Here is a 20,506-nt window from a genome sequence, read left to right as displayed (position 1 = left end):
AGTTTTAGATGTTTACATAATTTAGTAGTTTTAAGATCTAGTCACTGCTCCAGTACATAAACTAATTCCTTGGCAGCTTTAAAGAGTTCATCTGTTTACATAATTTGGTAATTTCAAGATCTAGTCCCTGTTCTAATACATAAACTAATCCCTGAGCAGTTTTAAAGAATTCATCTTTTCTAAATTTTGCAGCAGAAACAGACTTCAGCAAAGCCTTTTCATGAATCCTCAAAATAAGGGCTTATCGAAGTAGGTAAATTATGCCAAATGAGGTCACATTTACATTTTGGTCATCACTAATAGCTTTACTGATTAAATCAGTGTAACTGTTTTATATTTTTGTTTAATCTTACACTTAAGGCTGTAGAAAACCTCACAGGAGATGGATGGGGACGTAGAGCACATTTGAGGATGCAGCCTCCTGGGGTGGCCCGGGGGGGGGGGGGTCTGTGGATCCCCCCTGGGAACGTTCCCAGGAGCAATGGGACAGTTCAATCACTACAGAGCCACTGTGACGCCCTATCTTGCAATTCACATCGACATGTAAGATTGCCAGAGGAAGAAGCTCAGGGAATATAATCTGCTCACGTACCCAAAGCTCCCAAGAAAGACTGTGAGGGGGCTGCTGAAGAGAGGGTCTCCTTTCCCTCACATGGGGTTGGGGCATCAACATGCCAGTCAAATGAGGCCCTCAACACTACTATTTCTTCAAAGCATACTTTCTTGGCTTATTTTTCTAAGAATGTGATTGTATCGAAAGTATTTAGTGTTGGCCTTAATTTTCCTCCTGGAGCCCATAGGGTGAATATAGGTCAATGAACATTTACCTGTTGGACACTTAGAATTCTCCTAATCACAGAAATCATTCAGGAAGTGTTTGGTCTGTGAACCATGTCCTTTTTTCAAAGTCCGATACTGTCCTCTCAGGGTGACGGTTCTGTCGCTAAGACCCAAAACAATTCACCCCAAGAGAGCTGCAGTGTTTACAACACACCTGCTCCTCCAGCGAGGAACTGGACCCATTCCTCCCGGCAGGTGTAATGGTGTCAGTTTCCAAACACAGCAGGAGCCAAACGAGTCACCCTATCCCACTCTTTCCTACTTGTAACAAGAACTGGAAAGCTAAGATGAAGCATAAATATGATTGCATTAAATCATGGAAGTTACAAAAAGAATGCAGACAATGCACAGAGATTTCTCAGTGACAGTTTCATCCTATAATATTTTCAGACCCTGAGGGGAGGCGGCTGATAGATTAATAGATTATTAGATATGATCACCAAAGAAAAATACATCAGGGCACTAAATTCAGTGTTCTGTGAAGCTACTACTCCAGATTGTTTTCCTTTCTGATAGTAAGTATAGGAACTTACAAACAAATCATTCCAAATTCGCACCATCTCCTCATTATTACCTAGCTAGGGATCCGACTGATGACGACAATGAACGTGTACCCGGATTATAACCTCTCAAGAGGAGTGGGCAGCATTCAATAAATGAAGATTTATGAGAGCTTTTTCAAATATCTGATATTAGAAATAAAATATCCCCTGAAGTGCCCAATTGCCACTGGCCTTCAAATTCTTTACTCACTACTCATGTGGGAAATATTCTGTTCAGTTTGAAGTCTGAAAACAAATTGAAAGGATTGAGACAAGGTTAAATAGAACTGGGGCTTACCTTGAGAAAGGCTTTCTTTTCCAAAGTGTTCATGATAAATGGAGGGATGGCTGGAAGTAAAGATAGATCCACTTAAATCTTCATGTCTATTTTCAGCTCACTTTTTTTTTTTTCCCCCCAACAATTTCACAAAAGGCTTATATTACTTTTAGGCTATTTTCACACTGGCAGAGTAAAAGTAATTGCAATAATTCTTTAAAATACCTTAGTATTTTTTTAAAAATCCATTGTTTCCATTCTCTAGATTTTTGAAAAATAACACAATGCTCTTTGCCAGCCAGAAAATTTTATGATCTTGAAGAGAACTTTATATCTAACATTAAATATGCAACAGTACAAACATCAGGAACTTTTCCTTCCTATACCAATGAAACAAATGCAGCCTTCCCGGGGTGTCCATCCCACGTAGAGTCCAGTATAAAGATTCCTGCTTTGAGTCACGCAGACCACTTGCTAGCTGGGTGATCCTGGAAAACACTTCTCTGAGCCTCAGTTTTCTCTTTTCCTCATCTATATAATAGGGACAATTGTATCAAACTAGCCAGGATGATTAGATGCAATGATGCCCGTAAAACATTGGATAGCGGTTAGTTCATTGATTCATGATTTTTATCAGACTAAACTGTCACATCAATTTCAATATATCAATTACCTTTAGAGATTTCGCTGGGATAGAAAGATTGTGTTCCTTCTCCGGGGACTAAATAATGTTTAAGGTAACCAAGCCACTGGAAACAAATTTGTTGGGCTGGCTGAACTCCAAAGAGGAGCGCTGTATTTCAAAATGGGAAAGAACAAAACCAAAAGCCCACCCAGGGTAGAAACCGGAACGGCCACCTTGATTTCGGCAAACTGGAAATCTGGGCTCAGCAGGTGTTCTGGGGTGGCCTCCACAGCCTCCTCATAGATTAGTGACAACGTGCTGGTCCTGGACTCAGGGGACTCTTGGCCTACAGTTCAAGACTGTGGTTTCCACCATTCACTCACCACTACGGTGCACACCGCTGTCTCATGAGGGCACTGAGGTGCTTCTTTGTTAAATCACTTAATGTGGTTAAATCAGATAACCAATTAGCTGGAGTGCAATTAGCTGGAATGCACCTCAAAGTTTTCTTTCATGCCCTTTTCTTCAACTTTCCTTTGCCCACTTCTACTTGCCTGCTGATGAGTTTTCCCAGTGACAAAAGGAATTTAAAGACAACAAAAAATATTAGTGAGAAAACCTGACAGCACTTGATTAAGTATGCTTCTTTTGAGAGCTTAGTTAATAGCCAAGTGCTGTTTGCATTTGATTTAGACAAGTAAAGTAAACATACTCATTTCTCTCTGTATAATATATATTTATATTTTTCTGCAAAGAGTTATGTACTCCCGGGCCCTCTGGTTTCTGAGTAAGTCTGAGAACCTTCTCGAGAGCCCTGGTCTGAGGGTAGCTGAAGAAGCCTTAGGAGTGGACCAGAGATTCTCAGAGCAAGTAAATCACAATGGAGATTTTCTGCTTTTGGTCATGTTGAGTCCAAGCCCTATGGACAAAACTGAGTCATATATTAATAGCTGCTATAACTAACCCAACTTGGTTCGTGCTCTAAGGGTTTCCAATTGATACAAATAAATCTTCAGTAGAAGTTATTCCTATTCAAGAACTTTTGGAAGTTTCTTTTCAAGGTTTACAAAGATCAAATTCTTTTCCTTCAAATTGTCATCACCTTCACTGTCACTGCCCTGGTCCAACTACCATAATCTCTTGCCTGCAGTAGTCAAGAGCTTCCTGAACAGTCTCCAACCACCATTCTTGGTCCCTCTTCAGCCTACTCTCAACGCAGGACCCTGAGTCACTCAGTTAAAACTAAGCCGGATTATTATTACCACTCCTGTGCTCGAAACCCTCCATGGCCTCCTACCCCACAGACTAAAAGCCAGGGCTCCAAACGCTTGCAGGGCCATCTGCGTTGTGCCCACTGGGGCCTCGTCTACTCCTTTCTACTGTTCCCACCCCCTTCTCTCTCCTCCCGCTGCACCTGCCTCCTGTGATGCTTCCATCACACCGGGCATAGCTCCCTGCTCTCCTGCTGTTCCATCTGCCCAGAATATTCAACCCTGGAACCACTTGGCTCCCTCCCTCCCACCTGTCCAGTCTACTTCTGTAACCGAGCAGGACCCCATGCGGTCTTCCTGGGACAGACCCCTTCCCCATATCCTCTGCTGCATCTCCTCTCTGAAGTACCCAGCTAACAGTACCTCATGGATATTTCCCGAGTTTTTCAGATGCTAAAAACCACCACCAAATGGAAGAAATTAACTACTTGATGATCATGACCACGTAGTCCCCAGACCTTCTGGTGCCTAAGGATTGATAATGTTAACTGTCCTGTTGCCTCGCCATCAACCAATCAGAGAATTGTGCATGAGTTGATCACACACCCTGTGCCCCACCTCCCTCACCTGGCCTTTCAACATGCTTTGCTGAAACTCTTCGGGGGTTTCTGGGGGCATGAGCCACCCGTTGTCCTTGCATGGCCCTGCCATAAACCTTTCTTTGCTCCAAACTCCGACATTTTGGTATCGTTTGGCCTCACTATATGTCGGGCACACGGACTTATGTTCGATAGCACTTCCACCCCAAGATCCCCAACCCTTTTTTCTCCCCCTTAGCTCTATAACCATCTCACATATTCATATTTTACTTATTTTTGTTAGTTTTCTGCCTCCCCTGCCAGAAAGTAAGTTCCACCAAGGGAAGGGATCCTTTGTGGTTATTGCTCACTGGTGCACCAACGCTTGTTTGATTGAAACGTACCGAATAAATGAATGGATGGCAAAGTTCTACTCACCCATGCCGGGGGCTGCCATGAGGATCCTGGAGACGACTACTTGTGTGATGGCTTGTTTGGCAGCATTTGCCGACTCGCCCAGGCGGTTCCCGTTTTCATCTGTGACAGGAATGCCAACTTTGAGTTCCCTAGAGAGCAAGACACGGGCAAAGAAGTTCACAGGTGCCTTCGCGGAATGGCTGGAAACAGTACTGAAGCTGTGAAAGCCCGAGTCCCTACTTAATCCAAAAATCCACTCCAGTGTCATTTTTGGCACTAATAAGTCTATTTTTAAAACCACAAACATGCTTAATCCTCGTGTGATAGACACACAAGTAAAATAATGCTAGTGAACTTTGTAAAAACAAAGGTGTAGCATTTTGAATAACAATAGGGACTCAACAGGTGAATACGCTAACTTAGAGATAAGGCTGATTTCTAAGCTCGTGTGCAAATTTGAGCAACTTTCCAAATGAGAGATAGATATAATTATTAAAAAATAAACTAACTATACTGACATAGGAGTCACAAGTACACGGAACTATTGGATATTTAACTATGGTCACTACTGCTACAATTATAGCTCCTACTGTTACCCTGTTTTTCGTTATCCGTTCCAAAATGCTTTTTTCTCGTTTTTTCTTCTCCTTTAATTTTTGCCAGCACTAAAAAATACTTCCAAAGATATAGATTAATATTATTTGAAACCCCAAGAGAAAATTTGGGGGAAGGGGGAAAACCTATTTTATAGAAGAAGCTTTCTAGGCATAGACGTAAGTTTGAGATCTATTTTTTAAACTTTTTATTATACAGAGGTAGAAAGACTATTCTAAACCCCATAGGGCCATCAGCCTGCTTTAATAATCAGCAACTCAGAGCTGAGCTTGTTTCATCAATGGACCCATCCTCACCCCCAAAACCAGATTATTTGGAAGCAGATCCCAGATCTCATAAAACTTCATCTGTAAATATTAAAATAAAACAAATTTATTTAAGTTTCAACAAGGCAGATTATTATAAGACCCTACTGTCAAGCACAAGTCCTCTCTAAGAGGGCACATTAACCTTACCTTTGCCTCATTAACGGAATATTAATGCAATTAGCAGCAGCTACCGCAGCGAAGGGAACAAAGCGTCCTATGAGCGGAGAGACATGCTGCAGAAAAGATAATTCCAAAAGCAAGATCTTATTTTTCCTGTAGTACTGAATGCAAGTACTTATTTCTTCTTGAAAACCTCTACAAATGCAGAGTCCTATTTGTATAGAAACTTGGGCCAAGAGTACATTCAAAACTTGGTTTCCTAGAGGTATTTTTCTATTTCCAGCCTGGGCATACTGGGACAAGGCAGACTTCCAAGATATTTTGATGGCTTTATGTGGCTGATGGAGCAGGGGCTTTGGAGTCCCACAGTCTTGGGTTCAGATGCTGCCTCCTCTACCTCTTCAGGGGTGTGCCTGGAGGTACCCAGCCCGGCATCCAGCCTCTGGTGGGCTGTATGGGTGGGTGAGCATTTAGCATTGAATACACAGTGCCAGGTACAGACCAGGATCTTGGCAGATGTTATTAGTGACACTCCTTCCCAAACGAATTGAAAGATATACTTTAAGAAAGCAGTCGAAGATAATGACTGTAATAAGAGAGTCATAGGACTTGAACTATTTTGAGAAATTAACAGAGAGACTTAGAGCCAGGCAGGTGAGAACAAATTAAGAAGCTTTACTGCTATGGAAATAAGAATCTGAGTACCTTGGTTAACGCATTGAGTCCTAGAGCTGTTGCTACAGCACCTGTTGTTGCAGAAACATAAGCTGTTCCCAATTCGCTGAAAAGAAGGAAAATAGTACATAAACAACAAGTGTATGTCAGAAAACTCAAGCTCAACATTTTTGGAAGAAATGAAGAAGATTAAGAATAGAGATTCCATAAAACATGACACAAATGAACTTATCGAAGAAACAGAAACAGATTCACAGACATAGAGAACAGACTTGTGGTTGCCAAGGGGGAGCGGGGTTGGGGAGGGATGGATTGGGAGTTTGGGGTTAGCAGATGCAAACTATTATATAGAGAATGGATAAACAACAAGGTCCTACTGTATAGCACAGGGAACTATATTCAACATCCCGTGATAAGCCATAATGGAAAAGAATATGAAAAAGAATGTATATATGTGCAACTGAATCACTTTGCTGTACAGCAGAAATTAACACAACATTGTAAATCAACTATATTTCAATAAAATAAATTAAAAAAAGGAGATTCCACAAAACAACATTCGTCATCACTCTACAAGTAGAGATATTCACAGAAAAAGCAAGCAGACCCATACAAAAATGGCATTCTTCACATAGAACCTAACTACCACGCCAAACGAGTAGACATAGAGAATATGTATATATGTATGCGTGGGGCGGTGGGGAAGGAAGCAGGGACTGTGCAGGAAGCTACAAATGTGGAAAAATGCATATTAGCTTAAATGTTTTTAGCATATTTGCTTAAATAAAAAAATACTTCTCAAAATATCACTATACATACTGAGAGTAAAAATGCAGTGCTGCCATTCTAAAAATGACATCTTATGGTATAAAAATACTGAAAGTCTCATCCTCAAAATACAATTAAGCCCCAGCAGTTCTCTCTTATTTTAAAATAAATTTTAATTCAAGGATTGGATGAAATGAAGGTGTGGTCAGCACTGCTGGGTTGCAGATTTCAATATTCTTTGTTCCCTAGGATGATAATAGAAGACTACAGATGGTCAACAGCAATTTAAAAGTTAAAACAAAAAAGAAAACGCTTTGAAGTGTCATTAAGTTAGGCTCAAAGTTTTGGTTAACTAATCACTTTAGCCTATCTGAACATCTTTTCACAGGAGGCAAAATTTTAAATCCATTCACTTTCTTTTGGGTTCCGGAGGCGTCCTATCTTAAAGACAAATCAGGTATAAAATTCCCCTGGATTTCTGCAGAGATCACACTGTTGATTCTGCTACTTTTGATGTTGGTATCCGTCTACACCCACAGGGTGGATGGGGGTACAGTGTGTCACTTCACACAGGCCAGCCCTGAGCTGCCTGCTGTGTGTTCTGCGGGGGCGAGGGGGGGATGCACCCTAGGGTGTGGGAGCCGTGTCCTCCTACCAGAGCCACTAACAGCACGGATAACGTCTGAAAAGGCAGGCTGCAAAAAATCGTTACCTACATAGAAAGGGAGGAAAAGAAACACTACTGAAAAATATGCTCCCTAGGATTCCCAACCATATAAGCAATTTGTACGAATATACTTTTTTAACCAGGAGAGCATCACCAGCGAATCAAATGAACCCCAGAGACGTGCAGAGGACAGTTACATCTTCCAGTCTTACTTTACAGTGAGGGGAGCGTCTCCACTTCTGTTGGTGTAATTGACCACGGCATTGAAGGACTGGTTGATCCACTGCCAGAACAGCACTGCCGGCGTGGTCCTGAAACAGAGCGACCCATCACATGCCCACCAGCGCCTGTGAACTCGCCGCCATGCAGAATGGACAATGTGAGCATCAGTAACCAGAGGGGAGATGGACTGGAGAAGGGAGAACGCTGGGTCCAGGACTGTGTGTTCTGGGTCAAAGGCCGAGGACCGGTGTGGCTGGGCAGATGTTTATCTTGTCTGATTCTCAGTTTCCTCATTCGTTAGATATGGATAGCAACAAACCCAGAGGGTTAGGGTGAGGGTGGAGCTAACTTCTTAAATTTGTAAGGGAGCCCAGCAAAGAGTAGGCACTCAATTAATGTGATTAATGTCAGGTCCCTTCTCTTACGGAAAAAAGCCATTTGTAGGCTATTTCTGGTCCCTCCTCACTACAAGTATAAGCCTATGTGTCTACACCTACACCTATACTTATACCTATATCATATGAATGGATTAAAAACAGAATCTGCTTAGAGGACCTTTTTATTTTCTTTCTCATTTTCTTTTGGGTCTAAGATTTCGGGAGAAATGCAACCTCCTTTTGGGCAACAAGGAGAGTTCTATTCAACAGAGGGAAAAGGTAAAACAACCCCCTAGAGTTGCAACAAAATGAAACTCCACATGAAATGACATTTATTTCGATAAAACCACTCACATAAAAAAATGTACTTTAAGCTTCTGGAATATAAAGCAAACAAACTGTCGTTACATTGCCAGAACTCACCTATAGAATGTCATCATACAACCTGTGATGGTCATGTTCATTGGAACCTGAGCTGACATCCTTCCTATCAAAATCATCTTTTCACCAGTGTCGGGATGAAAAGCTGAATCATAGATGTACTTTGCTCTCCATAACTCATTTTCTGTGAGACCCGGAGGAACAATTCCTTGCCTAGGAAAACAGCAACAAATAACATGGCAATTGTTCATTCCAAATATCTCACCAGTGCTCTAGAGACATGTAGCTAGAATGTTCTGGAGTTTATGTTTACCTAGAACATCTGTGTCTGGACGGAGTGACAAATCTAACTATTACAGAGTCAGGGAAATTCTAATAACACAAAAGACAATAAACACTTAAAATGAGCATGTCAAACCCATAAACCTCAAATTGTCTATAATTTGGAAAAACAAAAGCATCTTGTAGAATAGGGAAGTATTCAACTTTGAAATATTCTTTGTTTTAAATGACATTTAAAAATGTACTTTGAACTCTGTAAATGCTGATATTTTTAACTCATTAGACAAAAGCTGTAGCAATCAAGAATGTGAATTCATTTTTAACCTATAGTTTGAAAACCTAGATAAGAAAGGCTCACTATTTTTCCTCTTTATCAAAGAAACATATTCATTGCAAGAAATTTAGAAAATACAGGAATTCATTAACACAATTAAAATCATTCAAGCCTTTCCCAACTTAGCACAACTGGCAATGCTTTGGTAAATGCCCTTTCAGGCTTTTTTTGGATCTATTATACATGATGTTTTTATTTAAAGGCATTGTATCAAATCACCTTTTTTATTCAATAATATTTTGTAAACATTTCTCTATATCTTTAGATATTCTTCTATATCTGTACTGGGTTGAACAGTGTCCCCCCTAAAATTCTTGTCCACCTGGAACCTCAAAATGTGACCTTATTTATAAACAGGGTCTTTGCAGATGTAATTACATAGTTAAGATGAGGTCATGCTGGATTGGCGGGGGCGGGGGGGAGAAAATCAAATGATTGATGCCTTTATACGACCAAGTGCAGCTACACAAAGAAGAAGGACATGTGATGACAGAGGCAGAGATTTGAGTGACGTAGTTACAAGCCTAGGGCCACCAGAAGCTGGAAGAGGAAAGGAGGGATTCTGCCCTAGAGCCGTCAGAGGGAGCAGGGCCCTGCCAACACCTTGATTTCAGACTTCTAGAGTCTGAAACTGTGAGAGAATAAATTTCTGTTGTATTAAGACACTCAGTTTGTGGTAATGTGTTATGGCAGCCTTAGAAATTATACCAATCCCCTATTGTTGGACCTTTTAATTGCTTTTAACCTTTTCCATTGGTAAGCGATAAGGAAGTAAATATCCTTATAAATAAAACTTTTCCCACATCCAAGATTATTTAGAAAGAAATGAGTACATTTGCTGAGACAAAAGCTATGTAAAATATTAAAACTGTAAATATATCTTTTATCCTTTTTCTCTACTTGAGTATGTCTTTTTCTTTTTTATCCTCAGCAGCAGTGGCATTATTATTATTTAGGTAACCTGTTGTATTCTTTATACAATGTGGATAATCTTGTTTAGTTATGTTATCTGCCACCCTGAAAATTTTTACTATTATGCAGTCAGGTAGGAACAAATGAAGTTTCTGCCTAGAAAGGCGTGACCCACTTCAAGATTATAGGTATGTTCACCTATATACTTCTTTGCATTTTCCTAATAGTTTTTTTGGGGGGGGGCACAGTTTTAATCTATTTGAAATTTATCTTAAGATATGAATATGTGAAATTGCTTAATTTTAGATTCCAGTTGGCTGGTCTGCCCTTCCAATACCAAGATTTCCATGCTATATTTACCATCATGAACTTTTGTGAATGTTAGGCTTGATTTCTGGACTTTCTACAGTGTGCCCATCATCTACACCTCATGCTGCCAAACCCACCATTGTAACTGAGGGTCCATTTTAATATCTGGTAGAGCAATGGTCCTTCCCTCCACTACTCTTCTTCTGCTTTCTCAAAAGTGCCTTAGCTACACCCAGTAATTTGTTCTTCCAGATAACTCTTAGAATTATTTTGTTAATTTTATAGGGGATCGCAATTGTATTTTGACCAAAACTATATTAATCTGGAGAGAACTGCTATCTCTACAGCAATAAGACTTTCTATCCAGGCCTACCACATATTTCTCCAGTTACTCAAAGGCATCTTTTAATGTCGCCCAGTAGTCTGTACTTGCCTCATACTTCTGGGTAAGTTAATTCCCAGGTATTTAATTTATTTATATATATTAAAAAATATATGTATATATTGTTCTTAGGAATGAAACTGAAAAATACTGTCTAATAGAAAACAAACTTATGGTTACCAAAGGGGAAAGCATCTCTTTTTGTTTTCTATGTTCCCATAACATTAAAAGAAATTAAATCTCTTTATTAAGGTATCATTTAAATATTATAAAAGTCATTCATTTAAGTATACAATTTGATGAGTTTTGAAAAATGTACACGGTGGTGTAACCACCTTCAGAATCATGGTATAGAATATTTTCATCTCCCCAAAAGTTCCCTCAGGCCCCTTAGGAGTCATTCCCTCACTTCCTGGCAACCACAGATCTGCCTTCTACCACTACAGTATTGCCTCTTTGAGAATTTCACATGAATGGAATCATGTGAGTGAGTAGTATTATGTGTCTGGTTTCTTCAACTTTGCATAGTGCTTTCAGATGCATCTTTGTTGTATCAGTGACCGGTTAATTGCTGAGTGGTACTCCATTCAATGAATGAACCACAGGTATTTATCAATTCTCTTTTTAACCATTCTAGTAGGTATAAAGTGGTATCTCATTGTGGTTTTTGTTTTGTTTTTTATTTTTAGACTTTCCAATGTATACTCTTTTCTTTTCTTCCAGTTTTGTTGAGATATAGTTGACATACAGCACTGTCTAAGTTGAACGTATCCAGCATGATGACTTGACTTACATACATCATGAAATGATCAGCACAATAGTTTAGTGAACATTCATCACCTCATACAGATACAAAATTAAAGACATAGAAAGAAATATTTTTCCTGCTGATGCGAACTCAGACTTTACTCTCGTAACTTTCATATATAATGTACAGCAGTGTTAATTCTATTTATCATGTTGTACATCACATTCCAAGTACTTATTTATTTTATAACTGGTAGCTTATACCTTCTGACTGCCTTCAGCCAATTCCCCCTCTCCCAACCCCCGCCTCTGGTAACCACAAATCTGATCTCTTTTTCTATGAGTTTGTCTGTTTGTTTGTTTTTGAAGTATAATTGACCTACAACACTATGTTAGTTCCTGGTACACAACATAGTGATTCAGTACTTCTGTACATTTCAAAATGATCACCACGATAAGTCTAGTTACCATCTGTCATCTTACAAAGATATTAAAATTATAGTTATTGACATATCCCCACACTGTACTGTGTCTCATGTATACCTGTGACTCATTTATTTTGCAATTGGGAGTTTGTACCTCTTAATCTCCCTCACCAATTTCTCTCCTTCCCCCAACCCCCTTTCCTATGGCAACCACCTGTTTGTTCTCCGTATCTACGAGTTTGTTTTTGTTTTGTTATGTTCATTTGTTTTATTTTTTAGAATCTACATATAAGTAAAATCATACAGTATTTGTCTTTCGCTGTCTGACTTATTTTCACTTAGCATAATACACCTAAGTCCATCCGTGTTGGTGGAAATGACAAGACTTCATTCTTTTTTATGGCTGAGTAATAGATGTTTTACATATCTATATATATCACATCTTCTTATCCATTCATCTATTGATTGGCACTTATGTGGCTTCTATATCTTGGCTATTGTAAATAATGCTGTAATAAACACAGGGGTACATATATCTTTTTCTAATTAGTGTTTTTGTTTTCTTTGAATAAATACCCAGGAATGGAATTGATGGATCGTATGGTACTTCTATTTTTAATTTTTAAAGAAACCTCCATACTATTTTCCATAGGTGGCTGCAACAATTTACATTCCCATTAAAAGGGCAGAAGGGTTCCCTTTTCTCCACATCCTCGCCAACAGTTGTTATTTGTTGTCTCTTTGATTCTGACAGGTGTGAGGTGATATTTCATTGTGGTGTTAATTTGCATTTCCCTAGCAACTAATGATGCTCAGCTTCTTTCCATATGCTTACTTGATATTTCTATATTTTCTTTGGTTTAGTGTCATCAGCCTATTCAAATCTTTTGACCATTTAAACAAATTAGGTTGGAATGAAAATAATTCTTTATCTCTTCTGGACATAAGTCCTTTATGAGCTATACGTTTTGCAAATATTTTCTTCCAGTCTGTGAATTGCATTTTTGTTTTCTAAACAGTGTCTTACGAAGTGGAGAGACACATCTTTTCCCTTATTGTTCATGCTTATGTCTTATCTAAGAAATCTTTGCCTATCCCAAAGTCATACAGATTTTATCTTGCTTTCTTCTAGAAGTTTTACAGTGTTAGCTTGTATATTTAGGTCTATCATCCATTTCAAGTTATGTTTATGATTTTGTTTAAAGATTAATACTCTTTTTTTATGTGGAAATCCATTTTTTCCAGAACCACTCATTGAACAGAATATTCTTTCTCTATTGAATTATCCTGACATCTTTATTTAAAAATCAATTGACTATATATGTTTGAATCTATTTCAGGATTCTCTATACTGTTCCACTGATCTATATATCTATACTGTTTTGATTACTTGAGCTTTACAGTAAGTCTTGAAATCAGGCATTTAATATTTTTGTTGCTACTGAAAATGATTTTTAAAATTTCAATTTCCAGTTGTTAATTGTTACTATACAGAAACCCAATTGATTTTTGTATATTGATCTTATATCTTGTGACTGAGCTAAACACACTCTATTTGCATTTTTGGTAGATTCTTTCTATATAGATGATCATGTTTTCTGTGAATGAAGAGAGTTTAATTCCTTTCCTATCTGTACATCTTTTATTTTTGTTGCTCTTTTTTTCTTATTGGACTAGCTATGCTAGTCCAATGCTGAATAAAAGTAGTGAAAGCTGAACTCCCTGCCTTGTTCCTGATCTCAGGGGGAAAGTTTTCATTCTTTCATCATTAAGTTTGGTGTTCGTTATAGGCTTTTCTTAGATGTACTTTATTCCTTCTATTCCTAGTTTGCTGAGAGTTTTATCATGAAGGGATGTTGGATTTTGTCTGCTTTTTCTGCACCTATTGAGAAGATTGTATGTTTTTCTGTCATAGTCTCCTCATACAGTGATTTCCGAATGTTAAAATGACCTTGCAATCTTGTGATGAACCATATTTGGGTTCTGCTTATTTTGGGTATTATCCCTTATAAAGATGGCTAGATTTAAGTTGTAAATTTTGTTGAGGATTTTTTGTGTCTATGTTTATGAGGGATATTGGTTTGTAATTTTTGTCTTGTAATCTCTTTGGTTTTGCTATCAGTGGTCTCATAAAATGGATGAAGAAGTCTTTCTCCCTCTTCTATTTTCTGAGAGAGTTTGTGATGGAATTGATATAGTTTCTATCTGTGAAGAAATAATTTCTTTCACCTGTGATGCTAATTGGCCTTGGAGATTTTTGTGGGAAAGTTTTATTTTTATTTATTTATTTTGCCATCTTGCTCTTTGTTTTCTGTTTGCCTCATCTCTTCCTTGTTCCTTTTTTTTCTCTTTCCTTGCCTTATTTTGGACTGAGTCAATTTTGGTAATTTATATATTCATAGAAGGCTAAACATTTCACTTATTTCTAAATTTTTTAGCAAAAAGCTACATAGTAGGCTTCATTTTTTAAAAAATGTATTTATTTAACTTATTTTTGGCTGCATTGGGTCTTCGTTGCTGCGCACGGGCTTCCTCTAGTTGTGGCGAGTGGGGGCTACTCTTTGTTGCGGTGCGCGGGCTTCTCATTGCAGTGGCTTCTCATGTTGCAGAGCACGGGCTCTAGGTGCACGGGTTTCAGTAGTTGTGGCTCGCGGGCTCTAGAGCGCAGGCTCAGTAGCTGTGGCGCACAGGCTTAGCTGCTCTGTGGCATGTGGGATCTTCCCAGACCAGGGCTCGAACCCGTGTCCCCTGCACTGGCAGGAGGATTCTTAACCACTGTGCCACCAGGGAATCCTCTTCACTTTTATATTTCTATTTCTCACAGGCAACTTTCTTATCCTCTTGTTACATATTTTGAGTTTTATTTATTTATTTTATATTCATTAGACGTGCCAGAGGCTTATATTTCTCTGGGCTTATCAGAGAACCAGGTTTTCATGTGTTTTTCAATTCTGTTAATTTCTGACCTTAAAAAAATGACCTTCTCTCTGTTTTCTTTGAAAAACAGTCTATATAGTGGTTAACAGCATGAACTCTGGAGTCAGACTGTCTGAGTTTCTCTGCTGGCTCTGCCACTTAACAGTAGCAGGACTTTGACTTTTCTGCCTTAGTTCTTTCATCTGAAAAATGGGCATAACGAGAGCACCTACCTTCAAGGGCTGTTGAGGCTTAAACGAATGCACATGAAGTGATTCAGGCAGTATCATTACACAGCATGTGCTATTGCTATTTTCTTTTTATTATTTTGTGCTGTTCTTTAATTTCTTAAGCTGAAGTCTCAGTTCATTTGTTGTAAGCCTTTAACATTTAATCAGAGAGACATGTAAAACTATAAACTTCCACTCAGAGTACAATTTTGGCACAATCCTTTAAGTTTTCATATTAATTTTCTCATTATTTCTACTTTGTAATTTTACTTTTGGTTTTTCTTTTTGTACAGTTAAAGTACTGAACAATTCTGATGTGATTAATTAAGTTCTGTCTGTATTTCTAACAGTCTTTTCTTTGTATATTTTGATGTAAAATTAACTAGTTCATGAATACTGAACATGGTCATTTTATAAATATCAAATTTTTCTGATCTATTCGCCCTGAATTTTGTCTGATTTTCATACAGCTTCCTTTTTATTTGCAGTTACCTTCATCCTGCTTTGTAATGTTAGCCATTTTTATTACCTCCCTTTGGATTCATACTAAAATAGCATGTTGGTATCTCACGAGGACTATAGATTATTGGTATTCATATTCCTTGAAGGTACACTGTACATGATACTTCCTTGACTCCAACTAACCCTTTGAGCTATTCTCCTCTGAGAGTGCACAGCTAATTTGTCTCTTAGTGGGTAGGGGGAGAACTCTGGGGTATTTCTTATCCATTAATTCACCAATTGGTTTTACTGATGAATATATAGATAAAGATATAGATATAGATATAGATATAGATATATAGATATAGATATATAATGAATATAAAAGCAGACATGATAAAAGCAGCATTACCCCTAATCCCCAGTGAAGCAATTTACGACACAGACTTTAAGGGTTTTATATTCCTTAAAAGGTGAAGAGAAAAGGTGAGGTGCTCAGCGATTCTTGGAGGAAGGCATTGTATTTTTCCATGCACAACGAACTCATACAGAGATTAGTCATGTAGCTAGCAACCCTCATGCATTCTAATTGGGATGCCATGTCACTGTTGAGCTTTTAAAGTGTTTTTACACAATTTTAAAGTCTCTGATTTTAATAGAGGGTTTTAATCCCTTTTACACATACTGTTATTACTAAGCTGTCTGGCCTCCTCCATCTTGTTTTACGTTATTTTAAAAGCTTCTATGACAGTTTTTTGGTTTTACCTTTAGTTACACTTATTACACTGTCTTTGTTTTTATGCCTTTGGGGTTTTAGAAGATATATACTAAGATTTAACTTGACTAGTGGTTACCATTAAGATTCTCAAAACCATTCTACGTTTCTCTAACATGGTAAAGAGCCAAACCATATATACTTTTGAGCCCACCTCCTATTTAAGATAAATATTTGGTATACTTTTAATTCCTCCTCTTCCTGTTTTTTCTTTTTATTAAAAAACTTTTTTTTTGATACTGCAATCTAGGGCTTTAGATTCAGATAGCTATTACTATTTTTTACAAAACACTTAAAATTTCTTTTTGCCTATACAATGCTTTATAACTAGAAATGCAACAACTATTTCTATTTTAACAGTTTCGACATTCGTCACTAGTCTATTTATATTACAGCTTTCTTACTTTTTTTTTTTACTGTAATACAATATATAACATAAAGTTTACCATCTCAACCATTTTTACCTGTACAGTTTTGTGGTACTAAGCATATTCATGTTATTGTCCAACTGTTGCCATCATCCATCTATCTCCAGAATGTTTTCATCATCCCCAACTGAGACTGTATTCATTAAACAATAACTCCTGATTCCCCGGCCCCCTAGGCCCTGGCAACCACCATTCTATTTTCCGTCTCTATGAACTTGGCTACTCCAGGCACATTATATAAGTAGTATTGTACAATAATTTGTCCTCTTGTGACTGGCTTATTTCACTTAGCATAATGTCTTCAAGGTTAATCCATGTTGTAGCACGTGCTAGGATTTCCTTCATTTTTAAGGCTGAATAGTATTCTGTTGTGTGAATATACCACGTTTTATTTTTCCATTCATCCATCCACGGACACTTGGGTTGCTTCCACCTTTGGCTATTATGTGTAATGCCACTATGAACACGGGTGTGCAAATATCTGTTCAAGACCCTGCTTCCAATTCTTTTGGGTATATACTCAGAAGTAGAATGGCTGGATCATATGGTAATTCCATTTTGAATTGTTTGAGGAATCACAACATACTATGGATTTCTTATTTTTGAACTCAATTTTGCTTCATCTCCTGACCTCTCAAGAAGGATTTATGAGGAGTTTATTTTTGATGTTGTTATGTATTTTTCTGTTGCCTCTGTAAACAGAGTCACTCTGGTATAAAATTCCTGGGTTACATGCTTTCTCCTGGAAACTCAGCACACATTCCTTTACTGTCCTCTGGCGCTCAGTGCATAGATAAGAAGATTGAGACTTCTCTGTCATTTGTTCTTTTTTAATGACTTTTTTCTCTGTTCGAATGCTTATGAAATTTTAAAAAGTTGCTTTGTAGGAAAAAGAAAAAAATCTCCATATGTGGGTCTCTTTGCCTGAAACAGGGTGAGCCTAATTTGTGGATATTTGTCCTCACTATAGGAGAATTCTTTTATCTACTTACTATGACCTCTTTCGCATTTTTCTAGTTTCCCCTTGAGAAGCATCAATAAATTATATCTTCACTCTCCATCCTCTAGTCCCCTGAAATATAATCCTTTTCACACTCTCACCTTTTCATCTATATCAGGAGTTGACAAACTACAGCCCACACCTACTTCTGAATGGCTGGTGCGCTAAGAATGGTTTTTCCATTTTTAAAGGGTGGTGAACAAGCAAAACAACACAGAATGAGACTGTAGGGCCTGCACAGCTGAAAATATTTACCATCTGGCCCTTTGCAGAAAAAGTGTGCCGACCTCAGATCTTCATCCTTGGAGAGTGACTCAGGTTTATCCCCAGTATCTCTGTTTCCACTTTTTCTCGGTACCATTGATGTCATTACTTCTCCACCACTGCCTCCAGTGAAGATTTTAATTTTGCTCTTACAAGTTTAGGGGCTTTGCAATCTCTTTTATGGCTTCTTTTCAACTCCTCTAGCTGTCTTTACATCTCCACCTCTCCTCTTTTTATGGCTTTTGTTCCAGAATCATGGAACATTTACTTGATGGAATTCTGAAATGCGCTTCTGCTGTCTTCCTCTGCCTCGTTCCTCAGGACTTGCTCATAGGGCTCCATGACGTTCTGCTGCTCAGGGAGCCCTTTTTCTGCACGGCTGTGCATGCTAAGACCTGGCCAGACTCAGTGTTTGGTAACAAACTTTAGAGACCACCCTTGGTGGCCTCACTGACTACCCATGTGACAGTCAAATACGTACCTTGCATGGGTTATTCTTGGCATGTTTAGGCTCATAGCTCCCACTAATCCAATTCTCAGCTTCTGGCTGACTTTCCCTGAGAGCAGGAGTCAGCAAACTACTGTCTGTGGCCTGTATGGCTGGCTAGCTAAGAGTGATTTTTACATCTTTTAAAGGATTGTAAAACAACCAACCAAACAAAAAGCCCTAGAAAACAAACAAACAAGCAAACAAACCCCCAAGACACTAAGAAGAATAGGTAGAACACGCAGAATAAGACGGAAATCCTCTGTGGTCCATGAAGGCTGAAATATTTCTTATACGGTCTTTTATCAAGAAAGCTGCACGTCCATCAACAGATGAATGGCTAAAGAAGATGTGGCATGCATACACACACACACACACACACACACACACACACAGGAATACTACTCAGCCATAAAAAAGAATGAAATTCTGCCATTTGCAGCAACATGGATGGACTTGGAGGGCATTATGCTAAGTGAAATAAGTCAGACAAAGAAAGACAAATACTGTATGATATCACTTATATGTGGAACATGTACATACATATACAACAAACTAGTGAATATAACAAAAAAGACACAGGCTCACAGACATAGAGAACAAACTAGCGGTTACTAGTGTGGCGGGGCAACATAGGGGTGGGGGAGTGGGAGGTACAAACTACTGGATGTAAGATAGGCTCAAGGATGTACTGTACAACACGGGGAATATAGCCAATATTTTGTAGTAACTGTGAACAGAGTGTAACTTTTAAAAATTGTATTAAAAGATTAAATGAATTTAAAAAAAAAAGAAAGTTGTGACCATTGCCTTAGAGCATGTCTCTTCTCTCACCTCATGCCTGGCTCTTTGAACTGACGGAGTCCATCCCAAACCTACAAACTGTGCCACCAGCATCCTTCCCATCTGAGCTACTATATGTGGGGTTTATTCACTGGGGCTTAATCTGAGAAGAAGCGAACAACCTACCCTAATTCTTGAAGACTTGCTTTTTGTAAGATGCAGTCTCCATCTGGAGACAGAAGGTTGTGGATGCAGGTGTGGCTGTATTGGCGAGCAGAAGACAGGGCTGTAGAAAGGGGACCTCACGGATTGGCACCTATGAGTTGGAGGGACAGCTGGCTTATTTTCAGGTTACTACGAACCCTGGATATCTGTGTTAAGGGTCAACAATGGGGAATGGAACACGTCTTCCTATTTCTTACATTTTTATTTTTATTTTTTATAAAAAGGATTCAATTGCAAAAAAAATGTTGAAAAATCACTAAGGGAAGGTTTAAAGACAATAGGCTAACATGATGATCTATTAATATATTAAGCCCCAAAGCATACTTGTTAATGTTACCTGTAATCATGCACTACTTTCCTTGCATCCTCTAGTTGTTCGTTGGTTAACAGAATATTCCTGGGATCAGTTACAGTGAAGAAATGATTGGCTCGTCCAATGAAAGTGCTTTGATCCCATCGAGGTTCCTTGATGTTAATGTTTGGTGGAAGTTCTCCAGACATTGTCCTGGACTGTAGAGGGTCAAAAGGACAGGCCTAGTTAAGACTTACAAAGTCACTACACATTTAGAAATTTTGTAGTCACACCAATCTTCAAATAAAGAGTTATGTACATTCTTATTTATGAAAATAATTTTGCTATAAATGGCAGAAAGGCTATTTAAATCCAAAGCTAAATTTGTCTGTAAATCTCAATTTATCTTAACCAAATTTCAATAATTTCCCACATAGTTCTTTTTATAAGGACATAGTATTTCATCATCCCTTACTTTGGAAATCTATTCTTCAGAAAAAAATAAAAATATAAAAAGTTAAAAATAACATCAACAATAATAGGGTCTGAAGTCTGAAACACTTTTTCTGGATGAAAGAACCAACGTCAAACTACTGCGGCATTCTGGTTTACTAAATTTGTTTTTCCTACAACTAGAAGTGACTAATTATG

At 38.3% G+C, this 20,506-nt stretch overlaps 1 protein-coding gene across 4 annotated transcripts in view; it reads right to left on the bottom strand.

The window, feature by feature from the left end:
- The window catches only part of SFXN1 (sideroflexin 1), a 45,261-nt gene that overhangs the window by 10,171 nt on the left and 14,584 nt on the right, over positions 1–20,506 (bottom strand). For all 4 annotated transcript variants that reach the window (XM_057540498.1, XM_057540499.1, XM_007190325.3 and 1 more), the window contains exons 2-8: positions 19,901–20,073; positions 8,666–8,836; positions 7,856–7,954; positions 6,239–6,314; positions 5,561–5,646; positions 4,512–4,639; positions 1,681–1,730 (exon numbers count right to left, since the gene is read on the bottom strand). In XM_057540498.1, the coding sequence (XP_057396481.1) occupies positions 1,681–1,730; positions 4,512–4,639; positions 5,561–5,646; positions 6,239–6,314; positions 7,856–7,954; positions 8,666–8,836; positions 19,901–20,064 (774 nt within the window). In that variant the 5' untranslated portion in view covers positions 20,065–20,073. The remainder of the gene's footprint in view (positions 1–1,680; positions 1,731–4,511; positions 4,640–5,560; positions 5,647–6,238; positions 6,315–7,855; positions 7,955–8,665; positions 8,837–19,900; positions 20,074–20,506) is intronic.

The sequence above is a fragment of the Balaenoptera acutorostrata genome, chromosome 2, assembly GCF_949987535.1.
Source record: "Balaenoptera acutorostrata chromosome 2, mBalAcu1.1, whole genome shotgun sequence".
NCBI lineage: Eukaryota > Metazoa > Chordata > Mammalia > Artiodactyla > Balaenopteridae > Balaenoptera > Balaenoptera acutorostrata.
The sequence above is the reverse complement of the archived record's forward strand: the minus strand, read 5'-3'. Positions and strand labels throughout refer to the sequence as shown.